General features: G+C 40.7%; 1 protein-coding gene across 2 annotated transcripts in view; it reads left to right on the forward strand.

Annotated features, from left to right (window-relative positions):
* Positions 1 to 3,805: 3,805 nt before the first annotated feature.
* Positions 3,806 to 14,374, forward strand: part of cpm (carboxypeptidase M) — a 41,569-nt gene continuing 31,000 nt past the window's right edge. Inside the window, exons 1-2 of one of the 2 annotated variants that reach the window (XR_015941121.1) lie at positions 3,806 to 4,256; positions 8,679 to 8,863. Coding sequence is in view for 1 of the 2 variants with exons in the window: in XM_088644597.1 (XP_088500723.1) it covers positions 8,698 to 8,863 (166 nt within the window). In the remaining variant the exon portion in view is untranslated. The remainder of the gene's footprint in view (positions 4,257 to 8,678; positions 8,864 to 14,374) is intronic. The other variant, XM_088644597.1, reaches the window with a different exon arrangement.

Here is a 14,374-nt window from a genome sequence, read left to right on the forward strand (position 1 = left end):
CAAGGCATTAAACAAAGCCAGCTACATCACTGATGGAAATGACAGCACTCCAAAACCAAACACCAGACCTGAGACGGGACAGGCATGTCTACTTTCCCATAACAAGTAGAGTAATATTTCGATAATGCTTTACTAAATATCAGCGTCTACTGTAATTGAGTGCTTTGCTAAGAGGTATACTTGTCCTTGTGGTACAAACAGGCCTGTTAATTCACATAGCAGGTTGTCCAATGAATATACCCTCCCAAACAAAAAAGCAGAACAACAACAAACAGTTTCAAAAAGAGTCTCAGAGATGAGCTAACAATAACCGACATCACAACCTCAAGCAGCCTACTTCGAAGAACAATAGGATCTATGACTTTTCATAGCTTCAGCTGAATGACACACACAACTGTAGAAAAGTTTAACATTCATGAAATAAAAAAGAGGCTCATTCCCTTCCCATGTCCAGCATTTTAAATGTTATCTGCTCGATAACATACTAAAATAGCAAGGCATTTAACAAAGCCAGCCGTCGATTGTAAGACTGCAGTTGATCTGCTTCATCACCATTACAGTAAACTGGAGCCTTTCTTGGCAATCTAGGGTGGCAGTATGAACAGGACTGAGACCAAACGACTGCAACCCTTGTTTCACCCCATTCTAAATACCGCTGCTGTGTTAATGTTGATGGGACTGAACAAGTTCAACGCCACCACGCTAAATTCAGCCTCCTGGAACCTAAAACGAGCTTTTTCACTCACGAAGAACTAAGTCTTCTCTCCCGATTTACAATGATTACCTGATTTTTTAATCTCAAGTAAATTTTATAGTTGGCATCAAGAACAATTCTCTGTTTTTGCCTAAAAGCTTTCCTTAGCCTATAGCGATATCGGGAACTGTGTCATTCTTTAACTCAGGTTTGCTACCGAGATGTTTCTTTCCCTGTGAAGAGTCGATGAGCTCCTGAACCAGGGCCAAACCTGGATTATTTGAGAAAAATACGGACAAAGAAAGTCTTTGATGATCTCATGCATTATACATAATAGAAAACGTAATCTGAGAAATCAGCGACAGACTTTTGAGTTGCTCGGTTAATTTCCCTTGACTGTTATTATGGTTTCAGTTGGAATTTTTTTTTTTTGCGCAATGTTCTCTCTGACTCTTGAGATGTTCACGATTATTTTATCTGAAGATACGGTGTTTTCGAGAAAAAAATTGCGTCAAACATCTAACACACGTCCTGGTCATGTTTTGCAAGAATTTGTTCATTTTCAATCCTACCCCCCTCTCCCCCCAAGCAAAATTGTCATTGCATTGTATTGCCAGATTACGCATTTAGTAAATCCACTAATTGGTGGAAAGTAGTGATTCATGCTTGTTTCGTAAACGAATGTGGGACTTTTTTTTACAACGGAGGTCACTAATGACCAAAAACAGATTTGGTTCGGTGTCTATAAACACGTGGCAAACCCTACTTTTCTCTAGGAGGTGAGTTTGTCAAGACTTTATCCTGAATTCCTGGAGAGATTTCAATTCCCTGTCACCCCTAAGGAATATGCAATAGTTTTTGATGCCATTCCGGAAGGTGTAGTGAGCTTGTTAAAAGCAAATCAAAGCGCTATTAGGACTGACTTCCTTTCTGGTCCTACAACTGATTTATTCTTGGATGGCGTGGAAATAAAGGATAAGAAATGTAACAATACTCATATAAGGAATCTTTGTAAACCCCATCTTATCCCCTCTTGTTTATCTTTTTGGAATGCAATGTTTGAAAATATAAATTGGAAGTTAGTTTGGACAACTCCTGATAGATTTGGTATTACAAATAAAGTTAAAGAGATATCGTTTAAAAGTGTTCATAAGTTTTATCCAGTTAAATTAGTGCTCTCTAAATTTAAGCATGAGCAGGATGATCTGTGTGTATTTTGTCGGGCTGAAAGGGAATCTTTGGTACATTTATCTGTCGGTGTAGGTTTGTGAAGTTGTTTTGAGCGGACTTGCAGAGTTTTGTTTGCAGGCGGTTAAAGGTGTTTTTTAGATTTGAGGATTTTGATATTTTATTGTACTGTTTAATAGAAAATTTGGAAAAAGAGCGTTTATTTATAGTCAATTTATTAGTCATTCTGTGTAAATTTCACATCCATAAATCAAAATGATCTAATAATACTCCCCTTTTTAGTTCTTTTGAGGTGGAGCTGAAACACTATTTAAATTCTATAAAAAAATTGAGAAATAATAAAGCAAGGAAAACATATGATATATGTAAAAAATACAGTCTGATCACATAATTTACTTCATTACCTCTGACGGTTAAATGTTTTTTTTTCTGTTTGTGTTTTTTCTCTTGTACCTGTTTTTGATCCTCTGGTTGTATTTGTATTTATAAATTCTTTATACGTTTAATAAAATTTTTTTTAAAAAAAGTTTGTCAAGACTCGCTTACTTCCGCTTGTATCGGCAACGCAGTTTTCACCGATCATCAGAAGTGTAGCCGGATCGCACCCAGAGGTGCCTTAAGACGTTTGTGCCTAGACTTTGGGATTCAGAGCACTGGAATTTTAGGACCTGACCGTCAAACAAGTGACTCATCGAAGCCAGCGCCCGAAAAACAACGCTGCTACAGTAACAAATTGCTTGAACGTCTGCCAGATCAGATGCCCCAAAACTGTATCTCACACTCCATCAATCACAACGAATGAGCAGAAAGATTCGCTGGGTACCGTGTTTCAATGTAGGAGGTTGAGAGCAGGCTTTTAAAGAGGGAGGCTCTTTCCAGAAGGTAACCAAAGCAGCCAACCCCATTCGATAGTCTGTTGCCAGGTACTGTATCTCCTATAGGCAACCCCATGTTCAAAGCCTGGAAGTGTTTATTCTCTGTAACACAGCTAACAGTCTCTGGTGATAAAACAGAATGGCAGGAAAGAAAACTGCATTTAAAAGTCTTGGAAACAGTAACAGTAATAAACCTAATCATTTGGTTGTTATTTGCAATAAATGCGCGTCTCCTTACAGAAACGTCCTGGTGTTATTCGAAAATAAGGGAGGCATACCCTTCCTACTAAGATGATATGTGCAGTTGATAATGCACGTTCTGTTAGTGACCAATATAATATCAAGTTGATTTAATAGGTTCCTGCATATTTTTTTTTGCTACAGCTTTCCTGCCAGCTATCTTCTCTCGGTTTTTATCATTTGTGATGAAGAGGAATGGTTTCTTCTACGGTCTCAGTCCTGTTCAGGGGTCCGTATGCTTGTTGTCCAGGTTTTGTGACAACTCAATTGGATGTAAACCAGCCCAGCACAGTACAGTATTGGATTTATTTGGTCAATTTACCATTTTAACCCTCTTTTTAGATGTTGGTGCTTTTAAGAGACGTGGAAAAAGTTGAAAAATATAACAATATACATTCAATGCACAGGCGTGCTGGAGCGGAGAAACAATGCCCCTTATCGGTTATTTGTAATACTACCACTCCTTGTTTTAGTATTGCAATTATCCATCATAATTCATCATTGATTAGTTATATTGTGTGAACTATAGAATTTTATTGATATTATTGCACCTGCATATTTTATAATATCACGGTGCCACTGTATTATAGTCATTAGATACATACTTCGTTGAAAACACAAAACGTAAACTTCCTTTTTTATAAATGACAGTTCATGAGCTGCTGTGCTCTTATTTGCTGTTGCTCAGCGCGAGCCTCTCAGATTAAAGTTCCCGTTTCTCAGGAACAAACAAATGATGACGACAACATAGTGTAAAGTAAAAAAAAAACACTAGAATATTGCTCTGGCATGACAAAATGTTTACTAAACAGGAAAAGTTTCAAAAAAGCTTCGTGCTCTCCAGGGAGCGCCACTTAGTCGAGAAGATTTTGTGGGCGTTGGAGCTTTAACTTTTTAACGGATCGCCCGTTGGGCTTTCATAAACAGATTAAATCTCACAAAAATACGCGTCGGCTGCGTTTTCTCCAAGAGCCAGCGGAAGTGTCTGAGTGGTGTTAAGAGGAGTAACTGGCAGTTGTCGGGGCTCAGAGGCGGAGTCTACAGTACGTGGACACTGAACAACCCCGGTCTTTAAAGAAGACACTCGTCTTTCTCAAGAGCTGCGGCGTTGAGGCACCAGCCGAGAGCTTTGCGGTGCGCTGGAGTGTCACCGACAGTTGCCCCTTCGCTGAATGAAAGAACACAAACGACTTTGGAGTGTTTTAAAATTAAGGACCGAGAATTTTTTTTTGAAAAAAAAAAACGGCTGATTTGAGAAGGTAGGGATATATTACATTTAATATAGCACATATGTACCCTAAATTGGAAGAAGTGGTTAGGAGATGGATGTACAGTATAGCAATCCAGTGATTAAATTATAATGCTGTAAAAGTGTATCAATTTTGTGTAGAAGCTCATTATTGTCAAGAGAAAAGTTTGGAGACGCTTCCTCCTTTGGCATATGTCAGGGAAGTGGGAATATAATCGATATTTAGTTTTCTAGGTTTGTTCATACTTCTGAAAACCTATGGTTCTGAATCGCTTTTAGAACCAAGTCTGTAGTTTTTAATTAGTTTTGATTAAAACCTAATGATTATTTTTACTTTTTTATTAGTTTACCATCAACTACTAATAAGGAGATTTAAAGCATTTTATAGTGAATGTGCAAGCTGTATTCCACAACCCTAGCTCTTTCTGAGATGTCAAAAGGCTTTTTGTAGATTGTGTCTAGCCATGAATGATAAGGAATTTGACCATGTATATTTTTATTTTCTATTATTATCCGCACATTCCCATTAATTGTGGTGGAAACTGTCCCTGGGTGTATACAGTACATACACACCAGCACACAGAGATAATTTAGAAAAACAAAACGCTGAGAGAGGAGAACATGCAAAATCCACACAGAAGGTGCCTCAGTCCAGAATCAAACCCAGGGACAATATCTAGGACCAGATCGTACTTTTCTGCCACTGTATTCCCCACATTTTGATGCACTACAACAAACTAGAAATGCAATATTATCTTGATCTGCTAGTTTGGATCTCATATCATGATACTGAGTGCATAGTGCATAATCGTTCTTTACAGCCCAAATGCAGTAGAACAGCTGTGTCCATCCTGACTCCTATTAGTCTCACACACCCCTCGCAGATCCACTCTCCATTACAAACCACAAGCTGGGGCTCGTTCTCAGTCCCACCACAGCTGCTGCACTGCGCTTCCACTTGCTCCCAGCAAGTACTCCCAGATGTGATCACTCCAGGCTCCGCAAGGCAGGAGGTAGCATCTGCTTCGGCTAAAGGCTCCGCTCACCGAGTCCTTTCTTGGAGCCGCTGGAAACACTGGCCCGGCTGGGATCTTTGGAAGAGGTCTGGCCGTGTTCTTGCTGCTCGGCAGGCCCCCAAGTTACCTTCCTTCGGTTCTTTGGGAGGAGGCTGCTTCTGGGGGACGTTCCCTCTCACCTGGGCTCCAGTTCGCACAGAGCCACTGGGCCGCAGCTTTTGGGTGGTAGCAGGCCTTACCTCTCCTCCCCTTGCTGTGAGAGAGTGGGATAGTCTTCTCCCCCAAGAAGGAGTGTATCATCTCCTCGGGTCTAGTGAATCTCCTGTTACATGAGGGTCTTCATTGTCCAGACCAATCACACCCGCAAACAGAAATCCTGCTCCACCGTGTGACTGCCACTCAACTTGCAACAGTCCCCAGCTCATTATGAGTGTATCTGCCCTGTCACTGTCCTCAGCTTAACCCCTGATCCTGCCCAATGTCCGTGTTCTCCCTTTCTCTACTGACAAAGCAGAGAACTGATTAAGAGTCTCACAACACATTCCGTTGATACACTGGACATGAGGTCAGTTCCGCTGACCGTGACGATTAGCCTTCTGGTGCTGCTCCTGTTCTCACTTGGATGCAGGAGGCAACTGGGTTCCCAGAAAAAAACACCCCCCTGTCAGTCATCTCGCGCTCGTTTCCCTCCTCTTTCCAGCCACTGAAGATAGCCCAGCTTTCCAGATCTTCCCGGACGGCTGTCCCTTGATTGTCAGGTGGCAAGTCAGCTCACTCTCTGTCGCTTAGCTGAGCAGCCTTCTGCAAAGATGGCCTTGACTCACATGGCTTCCTTTCTTAGGGGTTCAGTCCTGCACATCTGCTGCAGAAGATTCTTGGCTTTCGGTCAGGCCTGCTTTGTTCAGTCAGGTGCTGGAGCCAACTTTCCGCGCTCAAGGGGTGGAACAGAACCTCAGCTGATTCGGTCTGTTTCGTGTCAAAGTCCAAGATCATCTGTTGTGTGTCACGACAACCAGGCAGTCAAGACCAACTCGTAAGCGAGCTAATCAGCCCCAGCAGCGGGTGATTATTAACAAACGCCGCCGCACGAGTTAAACCACCTGCTCACATTCCACCTGCTCGGTATTGAGTCTACTCCTTGAGAGCTCTACCTGGCGTTTTTTCCCGTACTTCGTTTTTTCTGGTTATTGGACTCCCCTTCTGCCTTTTCGACTTTGCACCTCGCCTCTCGCCTCGGACTGTTTGCTACCGGAGATCTCCCTGGATTACTATTTGCCTTTCGCCTTTTGACCACGACCTTGCCTCTCGTTTTTGGATTGTTCGCCTGCCTCATCTTTTACCCGTGCCTGCGTCTGCACAGGATCCTTGTTTCTTCCCACCAGGGATTCCTAACATTGTGCTGAGCGTGGTAGAAACTCATCTCAGAGCTCCAACCGTTGACACTTGCTGCCTGCTTGAACTACAGCTGGAAAGCACACACCCTCTGAAACTGAGCTGGTTGTCTCTCGCGAGCCAGAGTCCATCTCCTGAGAAGCAGCTCACTGGCCGCAGGGGCACTCACCTCTCCTTTCCTTGGCACCCCTGGGCCCAGGTCTGGGAATGGAAAGCAGCCACATACTCTACACATCTCTTTACAATCCACTGTAGACTTTGTGTTACTCAGGTCCTCTCGTGCTCCTGCTACCAGGAATTACTTAGGGTTCATTTGTCACCGTTAGGGGACGTCCACTGCTGATTCTGTCCCTCTAGGTGGTACCAAGTGTCAGTGTCTTCCACGAAGCTGAATATCATGCGTGTCCTTCCCTAACGGTGCCTCTAGGTTTACCCCAGCTGAGTGGTCCTTCTGCTTTAGAAGCACTCCACCAGCAGGAAAATGACCAGCTTCCACCTCTTGCTTTCTTGCAAAATGTCATTGCGGTTTATCTTGCAGCTCTGCCTCACAGTGGTTTGCTCAGACCAGATCACAACCACGGCGCTGCAATGATTCCCCCCTTTCAAAAAATCCAATTCCCAGCTCCCACCACCAGGCACACAGTATCCTCTAGCTCAGGGGTTCCCAAACGGGGGTTCGGTGAACCCCTAGGGGTTCGTGACGGTACTGCAGGGGGTTCGTGAGATTGTGATGGAAACGTCAATGTCAAATTAAATAGTCCTATGAATAAATAACAATATAAGAATAAGAATAAGAAAAAGGTGAAAAGATGCATGTTAAGAGGGTTGCTGTAGGATTTATCTACATTTATTGAAAGGTTTGATTTAGTTAAAATCTCAAGGGGGGACTTATTATTACCAAATAATTTAGGTTGAAGGGGTTCAGCAGACAAAAAAGGTTGGGAATCCCTGCCCGAGCTCAGTGGTCCCCAGCCCTGGTCCAGAAGGAACACAGTGTCTGCTGGGTTTCATTCCAGCTGCTAATTGACGACTTCATTAATTTGCTTGCTTGTTTAGATTCTTAGTTAACTTGTTTGTTCAGTCAGTCCTGAGTGTTTACAAATACCCAAGGGTTCTGCTTCCAACAACATCTGCGCTTGACACAGAACTTGACACAGCCTCTCGTCAATGCGCTTGCCATTATTTCTGATTCAACAGATCGAAACTAAACTGGTTGATGAGCAGACACAGGTGGGAATGACACGCTGTATCAGACATTCCCACGGCGAGTGTTTCTTCCTTCACAGAGGACTGATTAGTTACCTTTCATTAATCAATTAGAGGAGTTCTGAAAGTAAGAAATTATACAGGGTTGATACCAATTATATATACCATTCAACTTCTTAAGAGCTTAAAATTGACCAATATGCCTTCAATTAGAAAGCTGAAATCAATTAGCTTGTGATTAAGAACTTGTCTGGAGCAAAAAAGACAGAAGGCAGTGTGCCTCCAGGACTAGGGCTGAGAATGCCTGCTCTAGGTAAAGGCTCATATGGATAGAGGCGCACAAAATTAACACACACAGTACTGATGCAACACATCAACAATCAAACTAATTTATCAGTCCCTTACAGCTTCCAGCAAATAATTTGCCCTCATCTAAATAAGGTACTGAGTCCAAGGGCACCTCTTTACAGCTGTGTATCAGCTCCATGTGCTGGTACATTGCCACTTCACTACAATATAAACAAATTAGAAACAGATACACACAAGATGATCGATGCTTCTAAAGAACAGGCACAAGACTGTGGACAGCACACTGTGAGCATCTGTGAAAGCGTCGCTCACTGTCAAGAAGGACACTCCACATGTTTTGCAACAACATACAGCCATGCAAATACGACTGGGGATAATACTTCCTCCTTCAGAAGTCTGATGACCAATACTAGAGAAAATACATGACAGAAGAAGAAGTTTCCAAGCCATTTGTAGCACATTGTAAAATGCAAACACCTCCTTTTGATTACACTATTTAATGTTTCTAGGATTGCACGCATCTGGGTGATGTTTCTCCTCAGCGTGTGCCTGTTCTGTGGGACCTTGGTGTCATCGATCTGGGGGCTGGAATTCCGTTACCATGACAGTGCCGAAATCGAACAGTACCTGAAAGCAGTCAACAAAAACTATTCTTCCTTCACACACTTGCATAGTATTGGAAAATCTGTGGAAGGTAAGAATGATCACTGTTTGTTTCTTTCCCTGTCTTCTCCTTCAACTCCTGGGATTTATATATTTGACTGTTTAACAGCCAATGACTAAAGGAGTTTGAGGGATTTGCTTGCTTTTCATTTCAAGTACAGTGTCTTGCCGAAGTATTCAGACCCTTCCTATAGTTTCCCATTTTGTGAAATTCTAAAATGGTGCAAGCAGATTTTTAAATGTAATCTTCTGTTCAAAACCGGAATGACTTCTAGTGGTAAGATAAGAAACAAAAAAGTAAAAACTGAAGTACTTGGATTTCATAAGGATTGGCACCCATGAATCAACTCACCTTTGGCGGCAATTATAGCCATAAGTCCTTTAGGGTCAGTCTTAACCAGCTTTGCACACGAGATTGCTGCAATCACTACCAATTTGTTCAGTAGATTTGCTCAAGTTCTCTTGCATGGGGCTCATTTACTTTTATTTAAGTAACTGTCACTTATTTCTGGTATTTTTCAAGTGTTTCCACAGATTCTAAATATGAATAAAGTCACAACGTAGTAAAGTCAGGCCACTCAAGGACATTCTCTTTCTGATTTTTAAGCTACTCCTCTGTACTCTGTACTCCTCTACTACTCTGGCCTTCTGGTTTGGATCATTGTCCCACTGAAAGGTGAATTTTTGACCTTGTTGTTGGTACTTTACTCCATCTAGGTTCCCATCAGTCTTGACAAGCTTTCCAGTCCCTGGTGGTGAGCAGAGCTGTAACCTAGTGATGCTATCACCAAGCTTAACAGTAGAGATGATGCTGACTGAGTAATTCACTATATTGAGTTTGCATCAGATGTAATGCTTTGCATTTAGACCACAAAAAAAAAATGTCCGACCACAAAACCTTTTGCCTCACGGTTTGCAATGTCACTTAAATTCTTTGTTGCAAACTCCGTGCAGGATTTGGATTTTCCATTCTGTCATAGGCTAGCTTTGTAGAGTGACTGGGATACCGTTGACCCAGTGGGAACAGTGACTGACTTCACAAAGCTTGCTTTTATACACCTTTGTCCTTGAGTTGTTTTGAAAGCTCATTGGTCTTCACAATTGAACCTGCCTGACTGAGGAAGCTTACAGAGATGGGTGTAATTATTCTGAAATAATGTGAACCACTATTATTGCACACTGTCAAAGGCCACTCAATTGATTATGTGGCTCATTAAGGGAATGATGTGCAACTGGACTAAAGTAGGTTTGCCATGGCAAAAGCTTTAAATACTTTTGCATTCATAACTTGAAGTAGGTAATGTATATAACAAACATGAATTGCTGCTTTAGAGTGTCATGACTGCAGACTTTAAAGCAACAACATGTGAAAGATATGCAGGGGACTGAATACATTTGCAAGGTGCTGTAGGTGTACTCGACCTGTATTCAAATCCCCTCAGAACTGAAATACCCATTGCTTGCTTTGGGATTTAAGTGATTTGAGTATGAGGCTCAAAGACTATTGTCAGTTGTTGTGATGTATTCTATTTCCACTTATATCTTGGTTTTCTCTCTCTTTTTTTCAAATCCCATGTCTTTAATTTACAACTTCTTCTTCGGGAGGCAGGTTGTGAGTGATGGGCAGTGACACAAACGTGCATCTCCCAGCGTGTATCTTTCTAATCTGTGTTGCCAGGTGCTCCTGGATTCAGGTTTCACAGCCTTCTTCTCCAGTGTCACTAGAAACGTATTTCTCCATGGCAGACCTTTCAGACAACTTTATTCCAGACAACCCTGCCTTTATTGACCACTCTCCGACCACGCCACAGAGCCCTTTCTGTCTTTCTTTTCTATGATGCTGAGCCTCACCTAAACACCTTTTCATTTAGACACCTTTTCTGTTTTTATGGTTTCAAGAATGTGACAGTAATGCGTTGTCCCTAACTCCCCCAATCTCCTGCCTCCTGAGAGATACTACCCTGTATTTACACAGCAGGAAAGGGCACCTCTTTATAATTTCCCCAGTCAAGACAATTTGCAATGTTTTTCCTTTCTACATTTCAGATGTGAGATTTTTTTTTTGATGCGCTCAAAAGCAAAATCAAACAGATGAAGAAATTATTAAAAAATGACACATAATTTCTCTGAAAAACGAGGTGGCTCCTGCTCTCTGTAAGGTTGTGCTTGATTTCTGAATAGCGCACTGTATTGACAAGTTAGCCCAGCTAATGCTGTTTATTTTTAAAGATATTTGTGAAGACTGTGGGAGTGTGGTGCTGGGAAGCCTTTCACAAGGCAGGTCTGTAACTCATGAGTGAAGTCATTGTGAAACTTCCTGAGCTGCATTTACATTTGCTTACTGAAAGCAGCGAGCAAGGGAAAGGGAAGCCTTTAATATTATCCAGCTCATTCCACCAATTTTTTGACACTGACAAATGACCAGTTCAAAAGCAAGGCTTTTGGAGGCTTCATTCCAATCAGTGGCATTGTGAAACAGACTATTTAAAAAAGTTTTAAAAAGTAAATATTAAATATGACTAAATATCAGTAAATATATATAGTATGTATATATTAATATATATTATAAATATGAGTATATATACTAAATAAAAGTAAATATCAAACCACACTTAGTAAATATTTCTATCTTTTATCATTGAAGTATTGGATTACAACTGGGAAACTGCTACAATTAGCACCTTGACAAATGTGAAAAACACAACCATTTTATCACATGGAATTAGAAACAAGTTTTCAACAGCCCATCTCAACTTATTTTTTTAATGAAAAGAGTCGTTGTTTAATCAATTTCCAAAATACTGCATTGATATACCTCTGGGAGGAAAGGTGTTCTAAAATGCTTCCCTGGTGCTTTCCTGCCCACTAAGACTTCCAGTTGTTTTTTTTTTTCAAGCCCGGATGGGCTGCTGGGTTACGAAGCTAATGTTTCCACCTTTTCATAGTGAGCAACTATTGAAGTATTTAGACAGTTGCATGGAGATCTGTGATGCTTCCAGCATTCCAGATGGTTTAATTGATAAAAACAAACTGTCTACAAAGACAGTCGAAAATGGATAGGCTTTTTACGGTGAAACAATGGAAAACTACACCTACAGGTGGAAATGAAATAAAAAGCACCTTTGTCTTTCCTACTCAGGGGGATTATTCGCCTTTTAATAGAAATGGGTCACCATAAAGAATCTTTTTACTACTCATTTTACAGAAGCAAAACATTCCTTCACAAACATGTGCCACTGTAATGTACATTGTGTTGAACAGGCCCTTTCCTATCAGCTCATGTAAAGGGCCAGATTAACAATTTAAAGATTGGACTGTCTGTGCAGTATTTAACCTGTCCTGTGCTTGTAATTCAATACTATTTTTGTAATGAGATATTATCTTGCACACATCTTCCCAAGGAAGGTGTGAATGTTCAAAGAACAGGGCCTCAAATGTATTTTACATTTCAAATACTTTGGTAAAGATGCAAATACAAGTCATTTGCTTGGTATCTGAAGTTATCATTCTTTTCTGTCCTGGAGACTGTAGCAGGGCTCCCACACGGTCTCAAATCTACCTCTGTCTACATGAACAGTCTTATTTAACAACATATCCCCTTACTTAGAGAATTTCTGGGACATGGACATGAACACATAATGAAAAGCTGAAATGGTTAGTGAAATTAACCCTCCTTGACCAAACATCCCTCTTTGTTGCAATATTCAAAATAAATACTTAATACCTGCAAGGTGTTAAATTGCAATTCAGAAGTTATAAACCATGTTCTAAGTTTTCTGTTCTCCTTTTGTAGCTTGTTTGATCGCAAAGTGTGATAAATACAGTACATCAGTATCTCTCCTGTATTATGTATGGTATACAAAACAATGTGTACTACAGTACATTCAATTTGCTACTTTCCTATAAAAGTACCATCTTTACTTCTGGAAAAGTTTGGCTTTTGTTACATTTACAGACACAACTGCTGATAGAATATCTCCCGCCAGCATGAAACTGAACTCCAGCGAGCAGGAGAGCTATCGTACAGAACAATTTACATGGCAGTTTAGAGAAACAGCCACCATCGTAAAAAATACAGTTGATAAAAGCAGCCCATACCCACCTGTCCTCATACCGGTCTGTTTCTCATGTTCAGAATAACAGGTTCTTTAGCTGAATAAACTATGAATGAGCCAAATATAGCTAAACTGTGTTAATTTCAAGTTAGCTTACAGTGTGATAGCAACTGTCTTTCTCAAACGTCTAACCCCCACTATCCCACACAAACAAGTCATGCACACACTCACTGTAAAGCCCAGCCTTATGTACTGTACCAGTCACTATAATGGTAATATGCCATTCTTCAGTAGCGAGTGTTAATTAAAAAGAATGAATACCTTAAAAGATAGTACACGCCTCTTAGGTCTCCAGTTTGAAGTAGGAATTAATCACGGTGCTTCATTCGTGAGGTTCTCAGTGATTCAAGATTGTTAATCAAAGTAGTTGGGAAGAAGACTGGGTTAAATGATAAAGGTGAGAGGTATACGATTGTTAAATTTGTGATCCAAAGCTTATAATCCATACACAAAAAATACTTGTCTAATCGCCTATAGATCTACCAAGTTCCTATTGCTAAGCCTCAACTGACATAGGTGGAAGGTAGATGTCCTATATTTCTATGTTCATTCAGTTATCCTCAGGTTGTGGCTTTGGACAGATAATATTTAATTTAATACCCTTTTTCTTCCTGTAAAGGTTTGTTATAAAAAAATATATAGTTTGAAAGCTTTGAGACGGTAGTTTGCCAATACTCCCGTTGATTTAAACTTAAGGCTGTATGAGTGAAACACTAATGCGTCCAGCATTAATGGAAATGAATAAAGAAACATGATATCTTTACACATTTAAAGAAGGCTCCCCTGCCCAAAAACATTGTTTTTTTATTTTCTTTTTACTTTTCGGTGTGGAATTAACCCCCAATTTTTGCTTTGCAGCCTTCCCCTCGTCTGTTCCCCTCTTGGTAATTAGCAGTGCAAGTCTTAATAGATGAAAATAGAAAAAAAATGCCTTTTTTGCAATGCCTTTTAATTTTCACTGGAATTGAAGAAGTTAATTTACAGTTAGTCAGACATAATACCATTTCTGCCTTAATGCTTCATTTGTTTCTGTGTTATTATTTCTGCTTAAGATGGTTATCATTCCTATGTCAGTGTTAACCGGGACAGTCAGACACATACTGGACGAGACAGAACTGGTTAGACTATATTGCAGCAGCTGGATATTTCAGTTTTAACTAGATTTCTAAAGCCCACTCCAGCTCCTCCTGATTTTCTAATACAGATCGCACAGGGCCTGTAACATGAAACACATAGGTACTGTATGAGCAACGCCCTGCTGCTTGACACATTGCGTTAGGAGTTATTCTATAGAAAATTCCTGTTAAGCCAGCAGTTATACACGACTTCCAAGGCTCATGCGATCCCTATTTGGTAATCTGGCCTTCAGCTCCTGTTTGACAGGAAATGCAATTAGTGCAAATATTAGATATCATCTCCTGCTCTCC

Source organism: Lepisosteus platostomus, chromosome 9 (assembly GCF_059453375.1).
Source record: "Lepisosteus platostomus isolate fLepPlt1 chromosome 9, fLepPlt1.hap1, whole genome shotgun sequence".
Classification (NCBI taxonomy): Eukaryota; Metazoa; Chordata; class Actinopteri; order Semionotiformes; family Lepisosteidae; genus Lepisosteus; species Lepisosteus platostomus.